The sequence below is a fragment of the Acomys minous genome (genome assembly GCF_964271855.1).
Source record: "Acomys minous genome assembly, chromosome: 7".
Taxonomy (NCBI): Eukaryota; Metazoa; Chordata; class Mammalia; order Rodentia; family Muridae; genus Acomys; species Acomys minous.
Window position 1 is genome coordinate 43,097,173 of NC_140488.1, and position 21,888 is coordinate 43,119,060.

At 43.9% G+C, this 21,888-nt stretch overlaps 1 protein-coding gene across 1 annotated transcript; it reads left to right on the forward strand.

The window, feature by feature from the left end:
• The first annotated feature begins 9,705 nt into the window (after positions 1 to 9,705).
• On the forward strand, positions 9,706 to 11,146 carry KCNE5 (potassium voltage-gated channel subfamily E regulatory subunit 5). Its single transcript, XM_084790824.1, has one exon. The coding sequence runs from the start codon at positions 9,857 to 9,859 to the stop codon at positions 10,286 to 10,288; it is 432 nt and encodes a 143-aa protein (XP_084646950.1). The 5' UTR covers positions 9,706 to 9,856; the 3' UTR covers positions 10,289 to 11,146.
• The last annotated feature ends 10,742 nt before the right edge of the window (positions 11,147 to 21,888 follow it).

Sequence of the window (21,888 nt, forward strand, 5' to 3'; positions counted from 1 at the left end):
GCCAATTTGTTCTTTCTTATATGTCAACATAAAAATCTGTAAGTTTGAATGTTACCTGGGCCTTTTAAGTTTGGATATGTAGAATTTAAATGGTTAGAACCCATTCTATGCCTAGCTTTGTAATCATAGGTAAACAACCTCTCTCCCTCCCCACCCCCTGCCTCTCTCCCACCCTTCTGCCCATCCCCCCTCCCTCTTTCTTGCAGCCTTTTCTATGCTAGACAAGAGTTCTACTCAAATGTACCCTCTAAAACTTGATTATTTGGTGCTAAGGATAATAAATAGGGTCTGTCTTGCCCCCCTTTGGTGAGAGAATTGCTGCAATTCCATGTTGGGCTGGCCGTGGTGGTGCAAGCCTTTAGTCCCAGCAGAGGGAGGCAGTGACTAAGAGGGAATCTCTGAGCCCAGCCTGATCAACAAAGCAAGTCTAGGACAGCCGGGCTTCTGTGACATAGAGAAACCCTGTCTCGAAAAACAAAGACAAAACAAAACGACAAAAATGTAGACTCCTGATTTAGCCTCTGTGCTGGGATTACAGGCGTGCGCCATCACGTACAGCTATATATTTTAAAACAAGCTCAGTACAGCACTGACCTGCCTTTAGAAAGCAAAGCCATTAAAGGCCCATCAAGTTCCAAACCTAGTAGATTTCCTTTGTTTGCCAGGCCTGGCCTCAGTGGATGAGGACATGCTCAATCCTGATGGGGCTTGATGTACTGCGGTGGGTTGGTGGGGTTGGGGGTGGACTCCCCTTTTTTGAGGGCAAGGGAAAGCGACAGAGGCAAAAGAGGGTGGGAGGGAGAGATCCAGAGGAGCGGAGGGAGGGGGCTACAGGATGTAAAGTGAATATCTAAATTTAAAATAAATTTTAAAAGAAAGCAGTGCACAACAAAGTAAAAATAAAACACACACATGGTCTAGTCCTGCCAGATGCTGCTGGAGGCAAGCAGTCTTGTGCTGCCTTCACATATAACCGATACTGCTTGTGTCTTAGAAGTAGAACTGTGAACTGACCATTGGTTCTTGGGAAAGGCAGAATTTCAACATCTGAGAAGACCTCTTCGAACAGCTCCTGCATTAAACTAACGCAAAAAGAGGCAAGAGTGAAGCTCATCAAATTTTGCTAGTAACGCGTATACGCTCATCACCGACAGCTGTGGCGAACTACTTGGCGTGAGATCCTACCCCAAGAGATTCCATGTGTGCCTGAGATAGTGATGCCCCCCTCCCTTCAGGCTGGCCCAAACTTCTAGCAGGTTGCATTCTTACCCACTTTTCCCAGGGAATCAATTTTTATTATCACGTGTACTGCACAGTGGAAACCGTTGCCAAGCACTCTCTTGGATGGACACCTGTCCTTATCTTAGTAATACAGTCTGTGGTTTTCTTGTCTGTGGCTCCAAGCAGAGTGCCCTAGGCTCTTGGCAAATAGGTACTGTGCCAGTCTCACCCACTGTTACATCTGTGCTGGCCACAGTATATGAGGAAAGCTAGGCTTAGGATGGGTTCAAGTTGGATACGCTGGCGCAAAGCAAGTGAACAATACAATTAGATCTGCTCATGCCGTGACCCCAGTTTGGAGAGCCGCGGAGGTACCCAGAACCGCTCGTGTTTGGAGGCCATGGGAAGTTATGGGACTCCGTTGCACATATTTAACATTGCTGGATGAATCATGAGCCACTGAAGCATTACCATCCAAGGACAAAGTCAGAATTCAGACAGATGGCAGTCGACACAACTGGTCTTCATTTTCTCTCAGCATTGAATTTCAAGGCAGGCCCTGTCTACTCACCATGGGAACCATTTCTTTCATGGTCTGGGGCCCGATTTCAATAATCCCTAGAGGTTCCTATGCCATTTTCCAATTCAAAAGCACTCAGAGATCCCTGCTACCCACACATGGAGACTCCCTGCCAGTGTAGTAGTGAAGGCAAGCGCGCTCTGCTTGTTGAATACTGCGTTCCACCAGCACAAAGCACAGTGACTATTCAGACTGTTAAAGCTCTGGCATGATACCTTTTCCGGGAGCGGGCGGTATGCTCTGAGTTCTTCCGGGTTCAGATCAAAAGCCTCCTTCCTGGCCCCACAGCACCACTGCCTCACTCTTGAGACTGAACTAACCACAGCTGCATACTTAGTATTATGACGTGCCAGGATCTGTGCTAAGTGCAATCAGTTTCATTTTCAACCTTTGCCACAGACTCATGGTAAGCACAGTTGTTATCTCCAGTGTTCCTGTAAGGAGACACAGCAGAGAGTGACAGCTGTTAGGTGGCCAAGATCCAACTCAGACACAGACTGGAACTGGTGGTGGTGATGATGATGATGATGATGTTTTTGTTTGGTGTTTTTGTTTTTGTTTTGAGACAGGGTTTCTCTGTGTCGCCCTGGCTGCCCTAAAACTCTCTACGTAGACCAGGCTGACCTTAAACTCGGAGATTCCCTCCTGCCTCTTGCCTCTGGAATGCTGGGGTGCACCATCACCACAAGGTTTTTATTATTACTCTTAAGCACTGTGCTTTGCTACTTACTTACTTCTCCTAGCACTTTCAGGGCCCCTCTGTTACAATGGTCTGCCATATCTTCACCCTCTCGGGAGTTTCAGCTCCACCACAGGAGGAAGTACATCATTGAGTCCTCCCTCAGGGGCCCCAGTGACTGGAAATGCTACAGAAAGTTCTGAAGAGACGTGAAAACTCAAGTCTGCCACCAGATGGCGCTGTGAGACGCAAAGAGAAAAGTGCTTCTCATATTTCCACTTCTCGTCCTACTGAATGCTCCAAGTAGCAGCACATTTTCTTCCCTTGTTCAGAGAAGACTGAGTGGGTAGGCAAGACATTTTCCAGATAATGTCCAGGCAGGAATTGGCACAAATCTAACAATTTCATTTATGACTTATGTCTTGGCCCCAAAGGGAAAGTTAACCTTCATTTTTTTTTAGATGCAAGCAATTCTTTCAAATACCGCCAAGTGCTTTGTACATCCTCCGCACCATTAACAAGCTAGAAATAAAATCTAAAATTGCCCAAGGAGGTTGAGCAGTGGAAATGAAACTTTTTTTATGGCCTAGAAAATGGTAGCTTTGGATTCTGGTGGCTTTCCTGTTTAACTAAGCCCTTTCTCTTAGCTCCAACTTTGTTTTTTCAGTTGTAGGTAAACAAAGAAAACGGATGAGACTTTCTACTTGGGAATACTTTCCTCATGCTATCCTTTGTACACAGACAATAGATAGCAGGAATCGAAAGCTATGAAGAATGTTCATTTGGTAAAACACTTGTCTTGCAAGTGTGAGGACCTGAGTTCAATCCCCAGAATTCACAAAAAAAAAAACTAGGTGTGGTGGTACATACATACACATGTGTGCATGCAAACACACAAAGGAAATCTTTTCATTTTATTTTTATAAAATATATATGCATCCAGTGGTAGCATATGCCTTTAATCCCAGCATTTGGGTGGCAAAGACAGATGGAGTTTGATGCCAGCCTTCTCTTTAGAGTGAGTTCCAGGACAGCCAGGGTTGTTACACAGGGAAACCATGTCTCAAAAAACCCGCCAAATATATATTTATATTCGTATGTGTGTGTGTATATATATATAGAATCACAATATCTTCCCTCATTATTCTCTTTATCTATTTTATTGTTCTTCATAGAACTTAACACACCCTCATATACACTAATTTGTCATGTGTCTCTTCTGGTGCTAATATATACAGAACAGGAACTCACATAGTAAGTGCTTAATAAAATTTGATTGAAAAATATTTGCATTTTGTTTGCTCTTTATAGTCTCCATCTTTTTTAAAAAGATTTATTTATTTATTATTTATAGAATGTCCTGCCTGCATGTACACCTGCAGGCCAGAACAGGGCATCAGATCACATCGTAGATGGTTGTGAGCCACCATGTGGTTGCTGGGAATTGAACTCATGACCTCTGGAAAAGCAGTCAGTGCTTTAAACCACTGAGCCATCTCTCCAGCCCTAGTCTCTATAATAAAAATGAAATGTATAGCAAGATGATTGGTTTACATCCAGAACTATTAAACACTACATGGAACATGCAATTTGTTTTCATTTCTAGAGCCTGTGTTCTCTGTATCTTTCAGGGAGGGGCAGTGGGGGACAGGTCTATAGAAGCTTCTATTGCAGAGCTGGAGAGAGCACCAGGTGGAAACAGACTGGAGGAAAAGCTGGGGATCCACCTGGTCAGGAGGTGATACCACGTAGATGTACATCTTGGCCCAGTCACAGTGTTTGCATCTCTAAGATCAGGCTCTATAAACATCTCAGAGTAATAAGTCTTACCTAAAAGAATTAATGCTGTATGATTCTATTTATTATGAACCTCTATTAACAGGTATGACTAACATCAATGAAAAAACTTTACAGAATACTTGCCGCTGGTTGAAGCAGACAGTTGCTTAGGAAGGGACAAGGAAGAACTTTGAGTGATGATAATGACATTTTGCCATTTGCCAATTTCTTTAAAATGTACACTTAATATTTATACAGTTGATTGCATATGTATTGTAATTCAAAAGGTGAAAAGAAATCATCAGTTAATACTGTGATATGAGCGGAAGTGCTTAAAAATGAAGTGTATTGATATCAGATAATGGAGACAGTGGTGGAGACATAAGGGAGGAATGGATACTGCCAGTATAGGATCTGACAAGCTGGATGGCTTGTGGTAGGCCAGACCCTTAAAATGGTACTGTTAGGAGCTAGTAGGATAAGATGCAGCCATAGCCGACAACGAGCGGAGACTGCCTGCAGGTTTCTTTAAAGAAAGATTTGTACATCAGCGCTTAAAGCTTCAGGCCAGAGACACAATTCTTTCTAATTCTGTTTGGCTTCCTGGTCCACTGCTCATCCAGCTCCTTGTCCTGGCACTCCCTGCATGCTTCCAATTCACAAAAAAAAAAGTAGGCGGGAGAGTTATAAAGCCACAGACTCTTCGTCTATGTGACTCACTCGCTGATGTGTCTCTAGGATCCAACCCAGGGCATCCCACACAGAGTACCAAGCAGAAACTGTTGGAGGGAGTGCATGTGTGAAAGATGGACAGGATGACGTGTTCTCAATCTACAGTCTACACTTCATGACGCTTTTCCAGCACTCTGGACTCCAGCAGTGTTTGCCATCTGTGTGTGTCCTTTGGTAACTAGCCAAACCCAACAAAGTTCCATTCAACCAACGTGCACGGAGCTGCTCTGTTGGCAAGAAAGCCTCACAGTCTCAGGGAGTGGGGAAAGCATTTCCTAGCTCATGGTGCCTCAATTCTGTTTTTAAGATAACCTTGACATGGATCAGAACCTTTTCCAAACAATCTTAATGCTCAAAAATATGATTATAAATAACTCCCCTTTGCTAACGCTTGTGATTACCATTGCAGAAATAAATGAATCCTAGATTACAGGTAAGCAGAAGATTATTTAACTGGTATGGATCAGATGTAGGCTTGTAAGGGCTAGAAAAAGGCATCCCTGTCTGACAAATCAGTTTCATTAAGTGTGGAAGGGAAGCAGGCTGGTATTCAAGACTGACCCAGGACTAGGATTTGAAAGGATGCCCATTAGCCCCTGGTGTCTAAAGGAAGCCAGAACTCTACCCCACCCTCCAGGACCTGTTCTTCTTTTTCTGGGGATTGGCTTATTTAAACTTTATGACTATTCACGTCTGTGTCCATTCTCTTATGCACATCCATCACACCCATTGGCGCTGAACATTTGTAATTTGTTTTCGTTTGATAATACTTTCTTGTAATGGATTTAGCCATGTCCTTGTACCTCTTCAGTAAAACTCTACTTTCATAGATTTAAAAATTATTATTCTACCGAGTTACATGTGGGCATTTTCATTCAAGTACTTTGAACATATTCCCCATTGTGTAGCTTCTCCCACTTTTCCTACTTCTCCTCTCCCTTCATTTATCTCTCTTTGTTCTTCTAGACTGTTTTGTTTCTTCTTTCATGTCATCTACACATACATGATATTATGAATCTATAAAGCTTAGGGTGATAGTGAACTTCTAGGAATAACAGAACTATTACAGTAATGACTCATTTATATAAATGATAGGAGATCCATTGTCTGGAAGGCTGTGTAAATAATGAAACCATATTGTAGGAAAAGAGAAAATGATATGGAGAAATACACAGTCTATTGAATGAGGGAGCGATTACTAGGACGGTGTGCATGCATGCATGGTTAGACATCTATGCAAGTGGGAGGATATGTACAACTGATTTTGAGAATGCTTTGTGTTTTAAAGGATTTCTGCATTTTATGAATTTTCACAGAGTCAGGAGGGATGCACTGTAAAGACAGTACAAACAAGAATATGGAACAAGGCTTCGTTCAATCAGTAACATTCATTTCGTTTGCTTTTGAGACAGGCTCTTCCTATGTAGCCTGGCCTTAAACTTGGAGCAATAGTATATGATAATATTACAGGTGTTTTTGTTTTGTTTTGTTTTGTTTTCAAGACAGGGTTTCTCTGTGTAGCCTTGGCTGTCCTGGACTTGCTTTGTAGACCAGCCTGGCCTTGAACTCACAGAGATCTGCTTGTCTCTGTCTCCCTGAGTGCTGGGATTACAAGTGTGTGACACTGAAGCTTACTCTCATTTTGAACAAGGCAAAATACATGGAGTTTTACACATAGCCCCCAGGAATCTGCTCTTTTTCCAGTTCAAAGGTAGAGAGGCTGGCTATTGGTAATACGAACTTAAAAGAACATCGGGTTCCATTAAGGAATCATGGGGAGCCACTTGGGCTTTAGAATATAGAGTGAATTGATTGCAGTGATGTTGGAGAATGACTGTAGCCAAGCAGGGAGGGTTGGGTTGTAAGCGAGGAGATTTGCCAAGAGACTCTCAGTCTGCGCGTTTGACCTGGGTAATGAGAGCATGGATTAAGCTCGTGGCAATAAAACCAGAAAGGAAGAAGCGGACGGATCTGAGAGATGCTATGCAGAAAGAATCAGAGCTGGAGATTCAAATTTGACTAAATACTTGCCAGGTAGCAGGGGAAACTATGTAAGGAGACACTTTCCAAGGAAATGGGTATTAAGAGAACATAGCTGAGGCCTGAGTGTTCGGCGATTCCGACAGTTAATTGGAGGAGGGAAGAAGAGGAGCCAACAGAGAAGACAGAGAGTGATGTGATGGGTCAGGGAGATAAGAAGAGAAACTTGAGAATGCAATGCCAGGAGTGCCAGGGCTAAGACAGTGGCAGGAAGGAATTGGTGGCTACAGTGTCAAGTTTACCTTTGAGGTCAAAGGAGAAAACTGAGGAGAGACCCCTGCATTTGACCAGGAGGTCATGGACTACTACACAAAAAGAGAAGTTTGGTACAAAGTATTAGACAAAGGAGACAGAGGTGAGTAAATACATGAGGCTCATAGACCTTACCCATGTAAGGAGAGCAATTTGTTAGAAGTGAGAAGACCATATGATTTTCTTTGGAATCAGGCTTTCACTACACAGCCCTGGCTGGTTTGGAACTCAGTACAAAGACAGGCTGGCTCCGGACTCACAGAGATCTGCCCAATTCTGCCTCCCAGGTTCAGGAATTAAAGACATGTGCCACCAAGACTCAGCCAAATTTTATAAATCCAGCATGGCTACTTGAAGCCCTTGATCTGGTTTCCTGTTTGGAAAATGAAAGTAATCTTGCAAGCTTTATAAAGCTGTTGAAAAGTCCAAGGTGAAATGAAGTGGTCATTATTTTGTTAGGGTGAGGAGCCTTTCTGGTACTACCCAAACCCTAGATATTTTTAGGTATGTTTTAACAGACAAGAAGAGTCTTTTTAGTTCCACAGTTTTACCTCTGGAGAGTTACTGTTTCAGACTGTACTTCTTGGTGTCTTGTGACATTCATCATTCAAGTCACTTTAACAGCCCTTCCCTGGGCTGAGCCCCTCTTGCCTGAGAAGCCTGGGGCATCAATCCAAGTCATGTGAAAGGTCTCTGAGGCCTGTCACAAGTTGTGAAGCTAGGATAGAGTGAGACCAGCCTCACCTAAATACCTATAAGGCTACGGTCCCTGACGGGAGAGTGGCTAAAGGGTGGCTGAAGCAAAGGTGCCAGAAAAGCTCTTTAAAACTATATGGAAAGGCTGGAGAGATGGCTTAGTAGTTAAGTGCACTGGCTGCTCTTCCAGAGGACTTGGGTTCAATTTCCAGCAACCACATGGAAGCTCACAACCATCTGCAATTTAAGTTCTAGGGGATCTGATACCCTCTGTAGGCTTCTGCAAGCACCAGGCACACATTGTACATCGAAACCCATGTGGATGAAATACTCAGACACAAAATAAAAATAAACATTAAGATCTCTGGCACTTAAGCTTGGCCTCTGGATCAAATGGCATTTATTGATAAGGTAGCTTAGTTTGCCAGTTGTTCGTAGGGCATAGACCTTTTCATATTTTTTTTAGTTGATTGTCTCTATACAGCCAGGAATGACCATTACTACCTCATTTTTCCTACACTGCTCTTATCTACAGACAAACCCGATTCTTAGCCTACATTCAATTTAATACAGCCAAAGTTTTGACACAAGATGCCGTACTGTCATCTGCAAATGCGTTGGACTACAGTCACACTTATCCTATGAAGTACATGGCCCACAGTCCTCAGGTTAGACATGCCTGGAACTGATGTTTGTCTGATTGCCTTGTTTTCTCCCATCAGAAGATAAGACTCCCTGAGACAATGTGACTGTTCCAGAAGCCATCAGACACTAGACCTATTATCAAGCCCTGGAGAGTCACACAGCTGGGTGCTGGCTTCAATGAGAATAAGTGTGTTTTCTAAAAATGGCATTTTTTCAGGCCTAGAGACATCTAGAGAGTATAGTCATAGACTGTGTTTGCCCTGTTCCTCCTAATGGTAGATTTTTATTTCATTTCTGGGGAGATGGCTTGTCCAAAGAAAGCAAGACCGCATCATGCATAGAACACACACATCTTAAGACACATGGGCGACTGTCAAAGTGTGATATCAGAGCAAGACTACTTCCCAGCAGTCTGGTGTATCATTAGCAAGCATTTTGGACAACCTAGGAGTCTTCTCCACTGTATTGGCCTTCTAAAGTAAGTATGTGATTGGTCAATCAATCACCCAAGCACCAAATTTGGCCTGGGTATCTTTTAAATAAGACCGTAGGTGGGAGAGTGTGAGGACTAGAAGGTCAAATAGGCCTTGATTACGGGAGTAACAGGTATGGATGGGACTAAGGAAGGGGCGGGGGTTCTCAGCTGTCAAATCCAGCTAGAGCTGATGGAAGACATCTGAAGTCTTGCTTGGGCGCTCCAGGACAGATTCTGCCTTGGGGGGAGGCGGGCGGCTGCTGTATCTGGGCCAAAGCCAGGCGTGCAGGGTTGGTGGCTAGAACTTGGAAGGAATTCTCTTCCGCAGCCCAGGGTCCAGGCTTGGCCCCAGCATGCTGCCTTGCCAAGCTCTGCAGCCTGGGGCCTCACGCATTCCGAGCCCCAACCCCCTCCTCCGCCTCTCCTCTGGGCTCGCCCCATCCCCTGTCCCCTTCTCCTCCCCCTACCAGCTGTCCCCTTTCTCCTAAGTGGCGAGCCAGTCTGGGCCTGGAAAGAGGCGGCGGCATGCTAGAGGGGGCGTGGTGGGGAAGGGGAGGAGGAGCGGGGGTGAGGGGATAAGGAAGCCCCGACTGGTGCCCCCAGTCACTGCGCGCCTGCCTTGGAGCTGAGTGCCACCTTGCTGTCGAAATCTCTGCACCCCTTCCTGCTCTGCCTGCTCCTTTGCCTGCTTGCTTCCCCTCTCTCAGGGGGAAAGGTCAACGGCGTCCTGGAGCCTCCGTGTCACTCTCTAACAGCCATGAACTGCAGCGAGAGCCAACGTCTGCAAACCGTCTTGAACCATCTTCTGCTGGAGCTGCACCATCGGGGCAACGCCAGCGGCTTGGGCATCGGCCCCGGCCCGAGCATGGGCATGGGGGTCGTACCTGACCCTTTCGTGGGCCGTGAGGTGACCAGCGCCAAGGGCAATGATGCTTATCTCTATATACTACTCATCATGATCTTCTATGCCTGCATAGCTGGAGGCCTCATCCTGGCCTACACCCGCTCCCGCAAGCTGGTCGAGGCCAAGGATGAGCCACCCCTCGCCTGTGTCGCCCAGCAGGAATGGGTCCCCTCCGCCGGTGCATCTGCTGACCCGGAGAACGGTCAGGGCTTGCTGGCTGAGGGCGGCCACCAGTTCGCACCGGGGGCGCTGCCTGCGCTGGCTCAGGGCGTTGAGCGGGTCTAAGTCCACTGCCCACTTCAGTTTGTTTATCTCTGGGCCTGGCTCCCGCGCTTTTACTGCCCTTCCAGAGCTTGCTTTACCCGAGGCCCAGACGATGAGGAGAGGTCAGAACCCTTCAAGGCAAGGTCCTGGAAGGAGAAGCCACCGACTTACTCACACCTGACCACTTTTTCTCTTCCCTCCCTTCCACGCCTGCACCCCTACCCCGCACATCCAACCGAATTAAATTGCCTCTGCTCTCTTGTCTTCAGCCAGCCCCAACACCATGCTCCAGCCTTCAGGGAACAGAATCCAGCATGTCCAACACTTGGCACTGGAATTGAAGCAACGAAGTCTAGCAGAACTCCTGGCTGGGCCGTCTAACTGGCAGCTGCTCCAGGGACTGCCAAGGACTGCTCCCTCTGCACAGCTAACAGGGTTAGCCATCACTGCCAGGCCGGCTGCAGCAGCTCCGGCTTTCTGTTGCCTTGGGGACAGAGACAAAGAACATGAAGAAACCCCAGACATCTTTTTCTTCCCTCTCTCTTCAGCAGGCTATTAGGGAGACGCTATTGTGGCATAGAAAGGACTGAAGGGGAGGGAAGGTTCAATGGGAAAGAAAGATCTATGGTCCCATGGGTATGGTGTTCTTGTCTCTCGGTCCCCCTAATTGTCATCCCAAAGGCCTGAGTATTAGTAATTTGGACATCTGGCTTGGATAATCATTACTGGTGGCTTAGCCTTAATGATTCTAAATGCTTCTCTTATATTGATTCAGTGATTACTGCAGTGTGTGCTTCATCCAACATGAGGCTCAGCCATCCCCAGCTCTGTAACCCTGGGGAATGTCACAGGCAGGTAATAAAGGTTGTTAAACAAGAACTCAAGACTCTTGTCTCAAAGATCCCAGCCTTGAGAGCCAGTACTGGGTAGACAAAGACCAGTTTATTTTTCATTTGGAAAAGGACGTCTAGGACTTGGGTGCCTGTGACATCTATATTTATTATAGGCCAAATATGATAGGTGTGGGGCTGGGGCAAGGGAAAGAACAATATCTAGAGTCCCAGCTACTGAGGGTATTGGGGCACAAAGGTCACTGGAACCCATATGAGTTCAAGGCCTGTATGGGCAACATAGTGAAGATGTTTCTATGTTTGAATGGATTTTAAAATGTATTTCAGAAGTTATAACTCTTTTGTCACCTCTTCTTTTTTTCTTAGTTCTTCATCACTTAAATATAACAATGGTCATTAAGGATTTTCTACCTTCTTTTTGTGGTTTTGCAGAATGTGCATTAAAAAAATAACCTTCAAGGCATGGAAGGAGTTAGAGGGAGGGGTGGTGGAGATACAGCGCACACATATAAAACTTTAAAATTAATGTAAATTTTAAAAAAGTCTCTGAGTCCCCTAAGTACTAGCTGTAATCAAAGCTAACTTTTAGAGTTGCCTTTCTAATGAGATGAGATTTACACAATATAAAATTGTAACCCAGAAGTCGGAAGTGTGTGTTTTCATTTTAGTTTTCATATGAGAAGGTTAAGACAGGGTTTCATTTCACCCTGAACTCACTATTGTAACCCAGTCTGGCTCATCCTCCTCCTGCACCATTATATCTGGCTGTAGAAGTAAATATGTAAGGCTTATTCTCCTTCCTTCCAGGGTATCAGAAACTTGCATAGGGCTGAAATACTTAAGCCTATGAGGATGGTTTGGACTTCATCAAATATACATGAAATGACTTCTGAAAAGTCAGCCAGTTTGCTCAAGCACAGCTGTTTTATCAGTAAGAGCATGGTAAAAACTATAGGAGTCAGTTACATGCATTGATGATCCAGAAGCCTCATTCCAGCTATTGCCCTTGATCTTCCAGATCATCTGGTGTTTTACTGGAGCTATTAATAAGTTAAAGGAACTTACTTTCATTCCCAGGCTCCATTCCTTGAAGCTATGCTGGCATTGCCTCATTGGCCTAAGGTCACCTCCTTTTCTTGAAGGTGGGGGCCTGAGAACTGGGCAGGAGTCCAGGACAATGATCGGAAGATAGAGGATGCTGCGAGAGCCACTGCAGCCATATAGGGAAACCTGAGGAGGCTGTGGAGGAAGGGTAGAGATACAGGCCATGCTGAAGGGCATAGAAGGCAGTCCCCAGTGCTGTGTATTAACTGCAATAGTTCCATTGATTTCTATCACAAAGCTGGCCAAAAGGGGTTGTTTTGATAATGAGATGTAATGACTGCTTTCAGTACTGAAACTGGAGAAGTGTATTTGTGACTATTACCAATAAGTATATACCAATAAGTATATACTGCTGAAACGAAAAGAAATAAGGTAGACATAGTTGAAACAATATGCACAAAAAAGCATTCTAATGCTAGCAGTGGAAAACAGTATCATGTCAAGTCAGTGCTAGTTTTAGATACATTTTTAAAACCTTTCACAATGACTTAGGTGTCCTTTAAGGTACACAGTAGACGTACAGAAGGCTCTTTTCCAGAATAGTGGACTGGCTAGAGGGAGAGTGACCTGCTTTACTGGTCAGTTGGTTTTGTCAAATACTTTCATAGTTGAAAGTTTGTCTCACATAAAGACATTTCCCAGAACTTTGGACACTCAGATATTTACCAACCAGTGCAGTGTCCATAGCATTGAAGTGATCATGTGACAGTCAACAAAACACAGATGAGAGAAATGCTAGATGACATGAAGCTCCAGTCGTGATAGCATGGCCTCCAATAACATAAGATTACTCTGTAAGTCTGGGAGACTTAGACTAGCCCTTAACTGATTTCAAAGGTGGTAAAGTTTAAAATAAAAATACAAGTGACCAGTTTTCACCCCACCTAATCACATCGATCCTCTTTCCATGCAGGTCCAGATCTTTGGTCTGTAACAATAATGAGGTAAATGAGCCATGTTGCCCTGTAACTTGAGGTTCTCAACAGAGGAGTCCTAGGCAATGTTTTGACTTACAATGTGCCAAAGTGCTTATGACCAGCAAAGAAATAAACAAAAGCCTTTCTTCCATTACAAGCATACTTCTGTGTAGTACATTTTGGATTTTTTAAAAAGAGGGATATAAATGGAGCCTTTCATTTGTTTCCAGTTACCACCTTCCTTTCAATTTGCCACTGCTTTTATAAGCCCATGATCTGCACATAATTTGAATCTGTAAAGAGGAAAGGGCTTGGGCTGCTTTCCAAATACTCTTGCCTGGTGGTTAAAGCAAATGTACTGTGATGTCTTGGAGAGAGGCAGAGGACCACGAATCCCAAAAATTGGAGTCTAGCCATGGCTTTGCCAATTATCCAGTATTCTTTATCAGAGTGAGCCGCTTAGTCTCGCTGGACTCAGGTCCCCAATAGCTTTGGCAAAATTGAGGATGGAATGAGTTCAAGAATGGGGAATCATTAGGAGAAATACAGCAGCTACAGATGTGTAAATCCTCACTTTATGCTTTCTTTTTTCCTTCTTTACAAAGTAAACGGGGAGGAAATAGAGGGAAGAAAAAATTCTCTACTCTGTACAATCTACTCAGAATACTCAAAGAACATTGGCAACACCTTACTCAACTAGCAACTACCACAGTTCTTAGCTCGTCTTTCTCATTCTCAAAATCTCAGCTGAGTAGGAAACCCTGCTAACTGTCTCACCACACTACCCTGGCCTTGCAGGCCTAGAATTCCCATTTAAAATGACTATAATACAATATGCACACTGTTGCACCAGGCACAGGGCCACAGGGGGTAGTAGAGCGTAAGGGGAAAAAAGGTAGGATTCAGGGATAGCTCGCTCCACATTTCTCTGTTGAGTTGCCAAGATTACTCTGATGGGGAAGAAAAATAAACAACACAACATCAACCTCCTTTAGCTGCTGCATTTCTCTTCACTCTTTCCCAAAAGTTTAGGATCTCACTAAAGCTTAAGAGATGGTCTCAAGTAACTGACAGCATCCCTTGGATGTGTGGATCTTGTGACACAGGTAAGAGGAAGAATAGTGTAGAATGTTCTGTGTAGGTAAGAGAACATGGCTAAGGGTTGCCAAGGGTGAACAGATTGGATGAGTCAGCTGTCAGTGTAGGTGATCTTGAACTGTTCACCAAAAATGGCTGTGGTAGAAGAATTTGCATAGGATGTTGCCTTTCGGCTCTTCTCTTATTTAACTTGCAGCTTACCCAGTAGAGCAATGAGGTCAAGGTAATACTTTTTCCCCCTTCTTCCTCAGAACAAGACAGCTTACAATTCAGTATCCTGTCAACTGGGTACTGAGGGAAGATGGAGTCACACTCAAAGCTGCGTTCTGTGTCTTTTCCTATGAAGGAAATTCAGCCAGAGCAGACTGGAGGATGCTTCAGATATGCTTTGCACAATTGTGGTAAAACACATATTATGCAAACTTTACAATTGTTGTCAAAGAACATTGGCTATGTTGTGCCACACTGCCCTTTTACGTCAGAGAAATAATTGGACTTTGTCATCGCCTCAGATGACCCCCGCAGCGGTATTCCCATCTCCTGGGGTGTGAAGAGTGAGTTTGGTATGGGATGAATTATGGGTAAGAAGAATATGACTGAAACCTCTGGCATGCTTTCTTTAACCCTCTGTCCACTAAAAGGCTACCTTCACAAACAGGACCCAAGAGTGAGCAAGGAGATATGAGGCTGTGTTACAATTATAGTCCTAAAGAGGCTAAGCAGCAAGGAGGGCTCAAGGGGAAGATGCATGGAAATCCCTGGGAATGTGGGACTCTAGATGAGAGAAGCATGGGAGAATGGCAAAGTAGAAGGATCCAGAGGGTCCTAGAAGCCTACAAGTAGAACATTATGATAGGCAGATTTGGGCTCAGGGGTCCCACTCAAACTAAGGCACCAGCCTAGGACAATACAGGCCGTAAAACTTAAACCCCTAGCCAGATCTAGCCAATGGACAGAACACTCTCCACAGTAGAGTGGAGAGTGGGATATGACTTTCTCACATACTCTGGTGCCTCACCTTTGACCATGTCCCCTGGAGGGGGAGGCCCGGTGGCACTCAGAGGAAGGACAGCAGGTTACTGAGAAGAGACTTGATACCCTATGAGCATATACAGGGGGAGGTAATCCCCCTCAGGAACAGTCATAGGGGAGGGGAATAAGGGGAAAATGGGAGGGAGGGAAGAATGGGAGGATACAAGGGATAGGATAACCATTGAGATGTAACAAGAATAAATTAATAAAGGAGAAAAAAAAGAAAAATAGAATAGACTTTGTGGGTGGACTGGGGTCAGATGAGGATGGGAAAAGAAGGGATCAGGTGTGGGTGGATGGACACAGAGAGAGTACTATACTAGGAGAGATTACTGGAATTGAGGTGCATTTTTTTTTGTGGCAATGCAGAAACCTAGTGTAATGAAAACTCCCTGGAATCTATGAATGTGACCCTATTTAAGACTCCTTGTAATGGGGGAGGCAGTACAGAGCCTGAAGTGGTCATCTTCTGTAACCAGGCAGGGCTTCCTGTGGTGGGGCAGGGACATGAACCCAGCACAAAACTTTCAACCTATAGATTGACCTGGCTCCAAGATGTAATGATGGAGTAATGGTGGCACTTTCACTTGTGGAAGTGACCAACCAATGATTGGTTTAACTTCAGGCCCACACCAGAGGAAGCCCATTCCTGATACTGCCTGGATAGCCAGGAACCAGAGGCTGGACAGCCTAGAGACCTAGGATTGAAACAAACACAACTGGAAAAAAGTCAATGAAATTATTCCTAATCATATTCTGCTACACTCATAAACTGAAGCCAAGACCCATAAGCATCAGAGGCTTCATCCAACAACTTGTGGGAACAGATGCAGAGACTCACAACCAAACATTAGATGGAGCTTGGGGAACCTCCAGAAGGTGAGGAGGAAGGATTGTAGGAGCCAGAAGGGTCAAGGACACCACAAGAACACCAAACACATAACCAACTAAGCAGGGCTCATAGGGGCTCACCAAGACTGAAGCAACAATCCAAGAGCCTATATGGGTCTGAGCTAAGTGCTCTGCAGATAAGTTATGGTTCTGTAGTTTAGTACTCTTGTAGAACTCCTAACAGTGGGAGTGGGCTATCCCTGACTCTTTTGCCTGCTTTTGGGAACCTTTCCTTTCTACTGATTGCCTTGTCCAGCCTTAATATGAAGGAGATGCCTAGCTTGATAGTAACTTGTTATGCTTGGTTGATATCCCTGGGAGGCCTGCTCTTTTCTGAGGGAAATGGAATTGGGGAAGAAGGATGGTGGGGGGGGTGACTTGGAGGAGTGGAGGGAGAGGAAACTGCAATTGGGATGTAATATACGAGAGAAGAATACAAAAACAAAAGAGAAAAGAAATAAGAAGGTGCCCCCCTCAGGGCTATAATAATAAAAATTTTATCATCTTATAGCCTGTACTGAGTCAAGGCCACAGCCAACTAATGAGTTCTGCTTTGACACAGACACATCTAGATTACTCTCTGTGCTATATCTCAAGGAACTGACACCATCTTTGGAAGTTGGAAAGTTTCCACTAGCAAGACCATTGGCTGTTTATTTCAAGGACCTGTCTTTTGGCTTTCTTCATCGCCTATTAAAGCAAGTAAAACAGTGCTGTGCATAGAGCATAGGCTATAATCCTACACTATCTGGGGGAAAGCCTATAGCTGTCTTTCACTTGCTAGGCAACATCAGAAAAGTTAATTAACACTCTAAACTTCTTTTCGAGTTTGTAAAACAAATGTAAACTCTCCAGGGTTATCATGAAGATTCAACTAGCATAATGCCCAGCTCTTGGCAAGAGTTGAATAATAGTAGCTATGATTTTACTCATCTCTCTCATTTTGGCTTCCCTCACTACTACTTCAGAGCCATAAGCCCGAAAGCCATCTCCTGGTTCCAGTTTCCTCATTCCTGCCAGTATAAAAAATGCTAGTTTTACGGAGCTATGGTGGCACACACCTTTAATCCCAGCACTTGGGAGGCAGAAGCAGGCGGATCTGTGAGCCTGAGGTCAACCTGGTCTACAAAGTGAGTTCCAGAACAGCCAGGGAAAAACAGAGAAACAACCAGAGAAACCCTGTCTTGAACCTCACCCCCAAATCTCGTCTTGGCTACCTTGATGAAAACTATCTTCCTCTCTTCCCTCCAGATCTGTTGTCACATTCTTCTGGCCACCGTTTGAGTAAAACCCCTCAAGCGAATGGTCTATATTCTGGCTCATTCTTTTCCAGTCTTAGCTCAGACCATTGCAATAGGGTTGTTTTTTTTTTTTAAATCTCCACTACACATATGAAACTGCTTTATCACAGCCATTAACAATGTGCTTGTTGTCAAGTCTATTGCTTGTCAAGTCACCTTTGTGACTATGTAGTAGCATTTAAAGGAATTGTTTGGTTCTTCCTTGACATTCTCCTCCTGATTTCCATAACATTCCAGTTCCCTGGTAGATCTCTTTCTTCATCAGCTCTTTCCTTCTTAGTCTCATTTGTTGATTCCTTAACCACTCAATGGCTTCATTGTGAGTTCCAACACAGTAGCGTCCTCTTCTATAAATATCATGTTTCCAATGATGACTCCCAAATTCATAATGTATCTCTGAAGTTCCTATTCTGAACTCCATATCAACTTATCTGTCTACTTAACATCTTTCTGTGGGCATTTACCTTAACACATCCAGCTCAGTTTTTAAAAATTCATTCCATAATGTGCTATTATGTTTGAAAAAAATAAAAGCAACTAACGACACCTGAGACCTGCCCTGATATTTAAACCTCATGTTAGTTAGAAGTTAGACTGATATTCACGGACAGTCTATGTTATTAGTCTCCTGTAGGACATAATTTCATACAATGCCAATATCAGACAGTCTAGAAACCAGACACATCTCTGTGACCATGCTGAAGCAAAACAAACGAAAATAGCTTCATAATGTTATATAAGCACATGCAAACCCACATTTACAGTGTAACTAAGAATACTACAGGTCCAACTTCCAGCTCATCAGAATGATTGACACTAATATATGTCAGATGCTCTAGCTTCTCCCTTTAAAATAAGATGTCTAATTAGAATCACTCTCACTTTCTGATAGTGTACAGTTTTACAAATGGTCCTGTTATCAACTCTCCACTTGCTTCTACCACAGCAGAAGTCACACTGAGTCTGCTCCTTCCTTCACCTTCCCACATGGAACACAATAGCTAAATCTGTTGAATCTTACCCTCTAACGGCTTTCTGTACATGACCACTTCTAATGAGCTCTACTTCTAGAACCTCAGTCCATCATCTTTCCAGTACTACTCAAACATTACCGAAGTGATGCCAGAAGAATGGGAAACCTAAAGGCATATTACCCGCTGTGTCTACTCAAGTCATTGCTTTGTGTCATCCGCACATTTGGCACATACTCCCAGGTCCTCAGGGAGATTGTAAAGCCCTGCCCAACTTGACCCTTGCCAAGCTCTCTAAGCATCATCTTTTGATACAGCAGTTCCTCTGTACAGTTTTTTTTCCTTGTTGCCAGTCACCCATAGTAAACTGTGGTCTGAAGTAATTCAACAGGAAATTTTACAAAGAAACAATTCATAAATTCAAAATTGTCACTCAGTCATTCTGAGTAGTATAACGAACGTTTGTGCAGTTGCACTCAGTGCCACCAAGATGTCAGTCATTACGTTGTGCCGCATAGCCACACTTCATATGTTATCTGCCTGTATGCCACTTAGTAGTTTGTTCAGTAATCAGATAGGTTATAAGACTGTGTATTTATTGGAATGCCTGGGTTCAAGTAATATTCCCTTCTATGCAGTAATGACCCAGGGTACAAGAATAGTGATGTTGGCCATTTGAATATGCTAAAGAAAATTGTAAGCTGCAAGTAAAAGCTTTCAAAATACTAAAGTAAAATGCTAGGGCATCACTAAGATTTATGTCAAAACAAATCTTCTGTCTATGAAGTTGTGAAAGAAATAGATGCTGCTTTTGCTGTCATGCCTCAGACTGCAAAAGTTACAGCCACTGTCCATGGTAAGTCTTTTATACCCACAGACAGAGGTTTTAGCTTTAGTCAGAGAAGCTTCTCTCTGCAGTGAATTGCAATGAAAGCAGAGACTCGTGGCTGCTCAAGGTGCCGAGAATGACAGGATTGAGTGCTCAGCCCCTGAACAGGGCATTTATACCACGCCCTCTAAGGCATAAAGAACATCATGGAAAAGTGTACAGAAGGAATGGAACAACAAATAACGAAAAACAGAAGCCATGAATTGGAAAGAGAACAGCAAGGGGAGAATTTGAGAAAAAGAGCGAGGAAAGGGAAGGGGGAGATGATATACTTATAATCTCAAAGAATGGAAGAGTTGTGGGATGCTGCTTTCTGGACACAGCAAAGCCACTGTAGCCATGATCTCACAGCGGTTATGGCTACCTGCACTATGCTTGAACAAGAGTGGGGCCTTTCAATAGCCAGCTGTGGATTCAGGAGAGGCTCATGGGGCGGTAATCCTCTTTGCATTGCTATAGGATATTTATAAATTCTTGGGGGGAGGAGTCATTGTCTTCAGTTGTATGCCCACTGGTAAACTAAACAGGCTCCATCTGATAGGTTCTGACATGGACACTCAGTGAGACACAAAAGAAAAAAGACACAAATATGAGAAACGGACTTGTAGGGAGAGAGTGGTCAATAGTGGTGGGAGGTAGATGAAAGAGGGTGGGGGAGAGTACTCAGAAAGCATCATATACATGCATGAAGTTGTTAAAAAAAAGAATTAAAAGATGGAAAGGGAGATGTGGTATGGCGTCATATGCCTATAGTTCCAGTCAGTTAAGAAGCTGCAGCAGGAGCATCAACTTGAACCCAGCCTGTGCAGTCTAGTGAAACCTTTCTCCCAAGGAAAACATGAAGATGTAAAAGGCACTAAATGTGTGGGGGTGGTAGTGGTGGAACTTGGTACTGAGTGTATTAGAACATATTTGTCACAACAAGGGGTCACTCTGCCCTTGTCTTCCCACTTTGCATTCCCTCTTGTTGCTGCTCTCTGGAGGTGGAAAGCATTCTTCCTGCCTCAAAGCCTTTGCAAGTTTGGTTTCTTCTGCCCACAGCATCCTTCCAGTACACTTTTCATGGCGGCTTCCCTGTCATCATTCAAGTCTCAGCTCAAATGTCTCTTCCTTGACAATCTCACCTATGCTGTTCCTTCTGTTCCCACGTAATGCATCATCCTATTTCCCTATATTTCACTTTACAGTAGAAATAAATGTCTGAAACAACTGTTTATTTACCTATTACTTTATTGTTAGTGTGGCTTAGGCATGCTGTAATTTTCACGAGGGATATAGCAGGTCAATTTTTAAAAAGTATTGCTTTTGTATAAATCTTTGATGTAAAATTGATGCTAGGAATTGCACACACAGTTTAAAATCCTCTGATGTGATACATTTTTACCTATGTGTGAAATAACCACCAAAATGAAAACTATAAAACTATCCGTCATCCTCACGTTTCTTTTTTTTTTCTCCCATGTCCCGCTCTCTTTCTAGCTACACAACCGTGATCCACTTTCTGTTGCCCTGGGTTAATTTGCATTTCTTATAACAAATATAACCATTCAGTACATATTTCTTTCTTTTAGTACGCTGATTTGGGGATTCATCTACATATTGCATGTCTCAGCAGTTCATTTTTTCTTATTGTTGAATAATTACAGGGCTGTCCCCGCAGCACGCATATTCAATCACTTGTTAAGGAATTCCTATGTTATTTCCATTTTTCACAATCATAACTAAATGTGCATTTGATGGATATTTGTTTGTGGGTCATGTGTGTAGACCCATGCAGGCTACAGACATTTTGTGTGTCTCGTCCTTTGCATCATCCCTCAGTCCTGGCACTTGAAAAAGACTTACAAAATGTGTAGTAAATAAGTCTTCTAAAGGACTAAATCCCCCTTTCCAGTCCAGGTCTATGCAGACTTTTATCGCTAATGTTCCACCTGAGAATCCTGCTGTCCCCTACCCCTTCTTCCACCCACCCCTGCTCCCTGATTTGCAGGCCCGAGTGCCTCCTTGGAGGTGCCTGTTTCCATCAGAGAAATCATCCTCACCGGGTTCCGTGCCAATGCTGCTCTTTACCCTAAGCTGGCCCCTCTGGCTGTTCAACAATCCGTTCATTCCTCGCTTGCTAACTCCCTATCACATTCCCCACAGCAGCTGCTCCTAACTTCCTGCCCTCTCCTCAAGCCCCCAACCCCAGTCCTCCCCCTCATTCTCAGGAGATGACTTCATCTCCTTCATTACTGGGAAGATTGAGGCCAACTGACAGGAGCTCCTTTGGTTTCCATCTGAGCTGTCTCTATACAGCTATCTCTAATGCTTTCCGGCCCGCTTCACCTTGCCAAGGTTAAACGTTCCAGGGGCTTACTCTAATGATATATTAAAAAAAAGAAAGAAAGAAACTATAAACAGCCTTCACTAAGGGCTGTGTACTGAACTAAGGGCAGAGAAAACCACTCTAACTTGTATTGAAAACTGTGCCATAAACATATGTTATTTCTTTTTCCTAAGCTAAAAGACTTATTTTGCTTGCTTGTTCGCTTGTTTGAAATAGTGGCTGTCTGCAATTCCATAGG

What these genes read in the sequence shown, in the direction of transcription:
- KCNE5 (XM_084790824.1), top strand. Translation starts at nt 9,857, where the DNA reads ATGAACTGCAGCGAGAGCCAACGTCTGCAAACCGTCTTGAACCATCTT.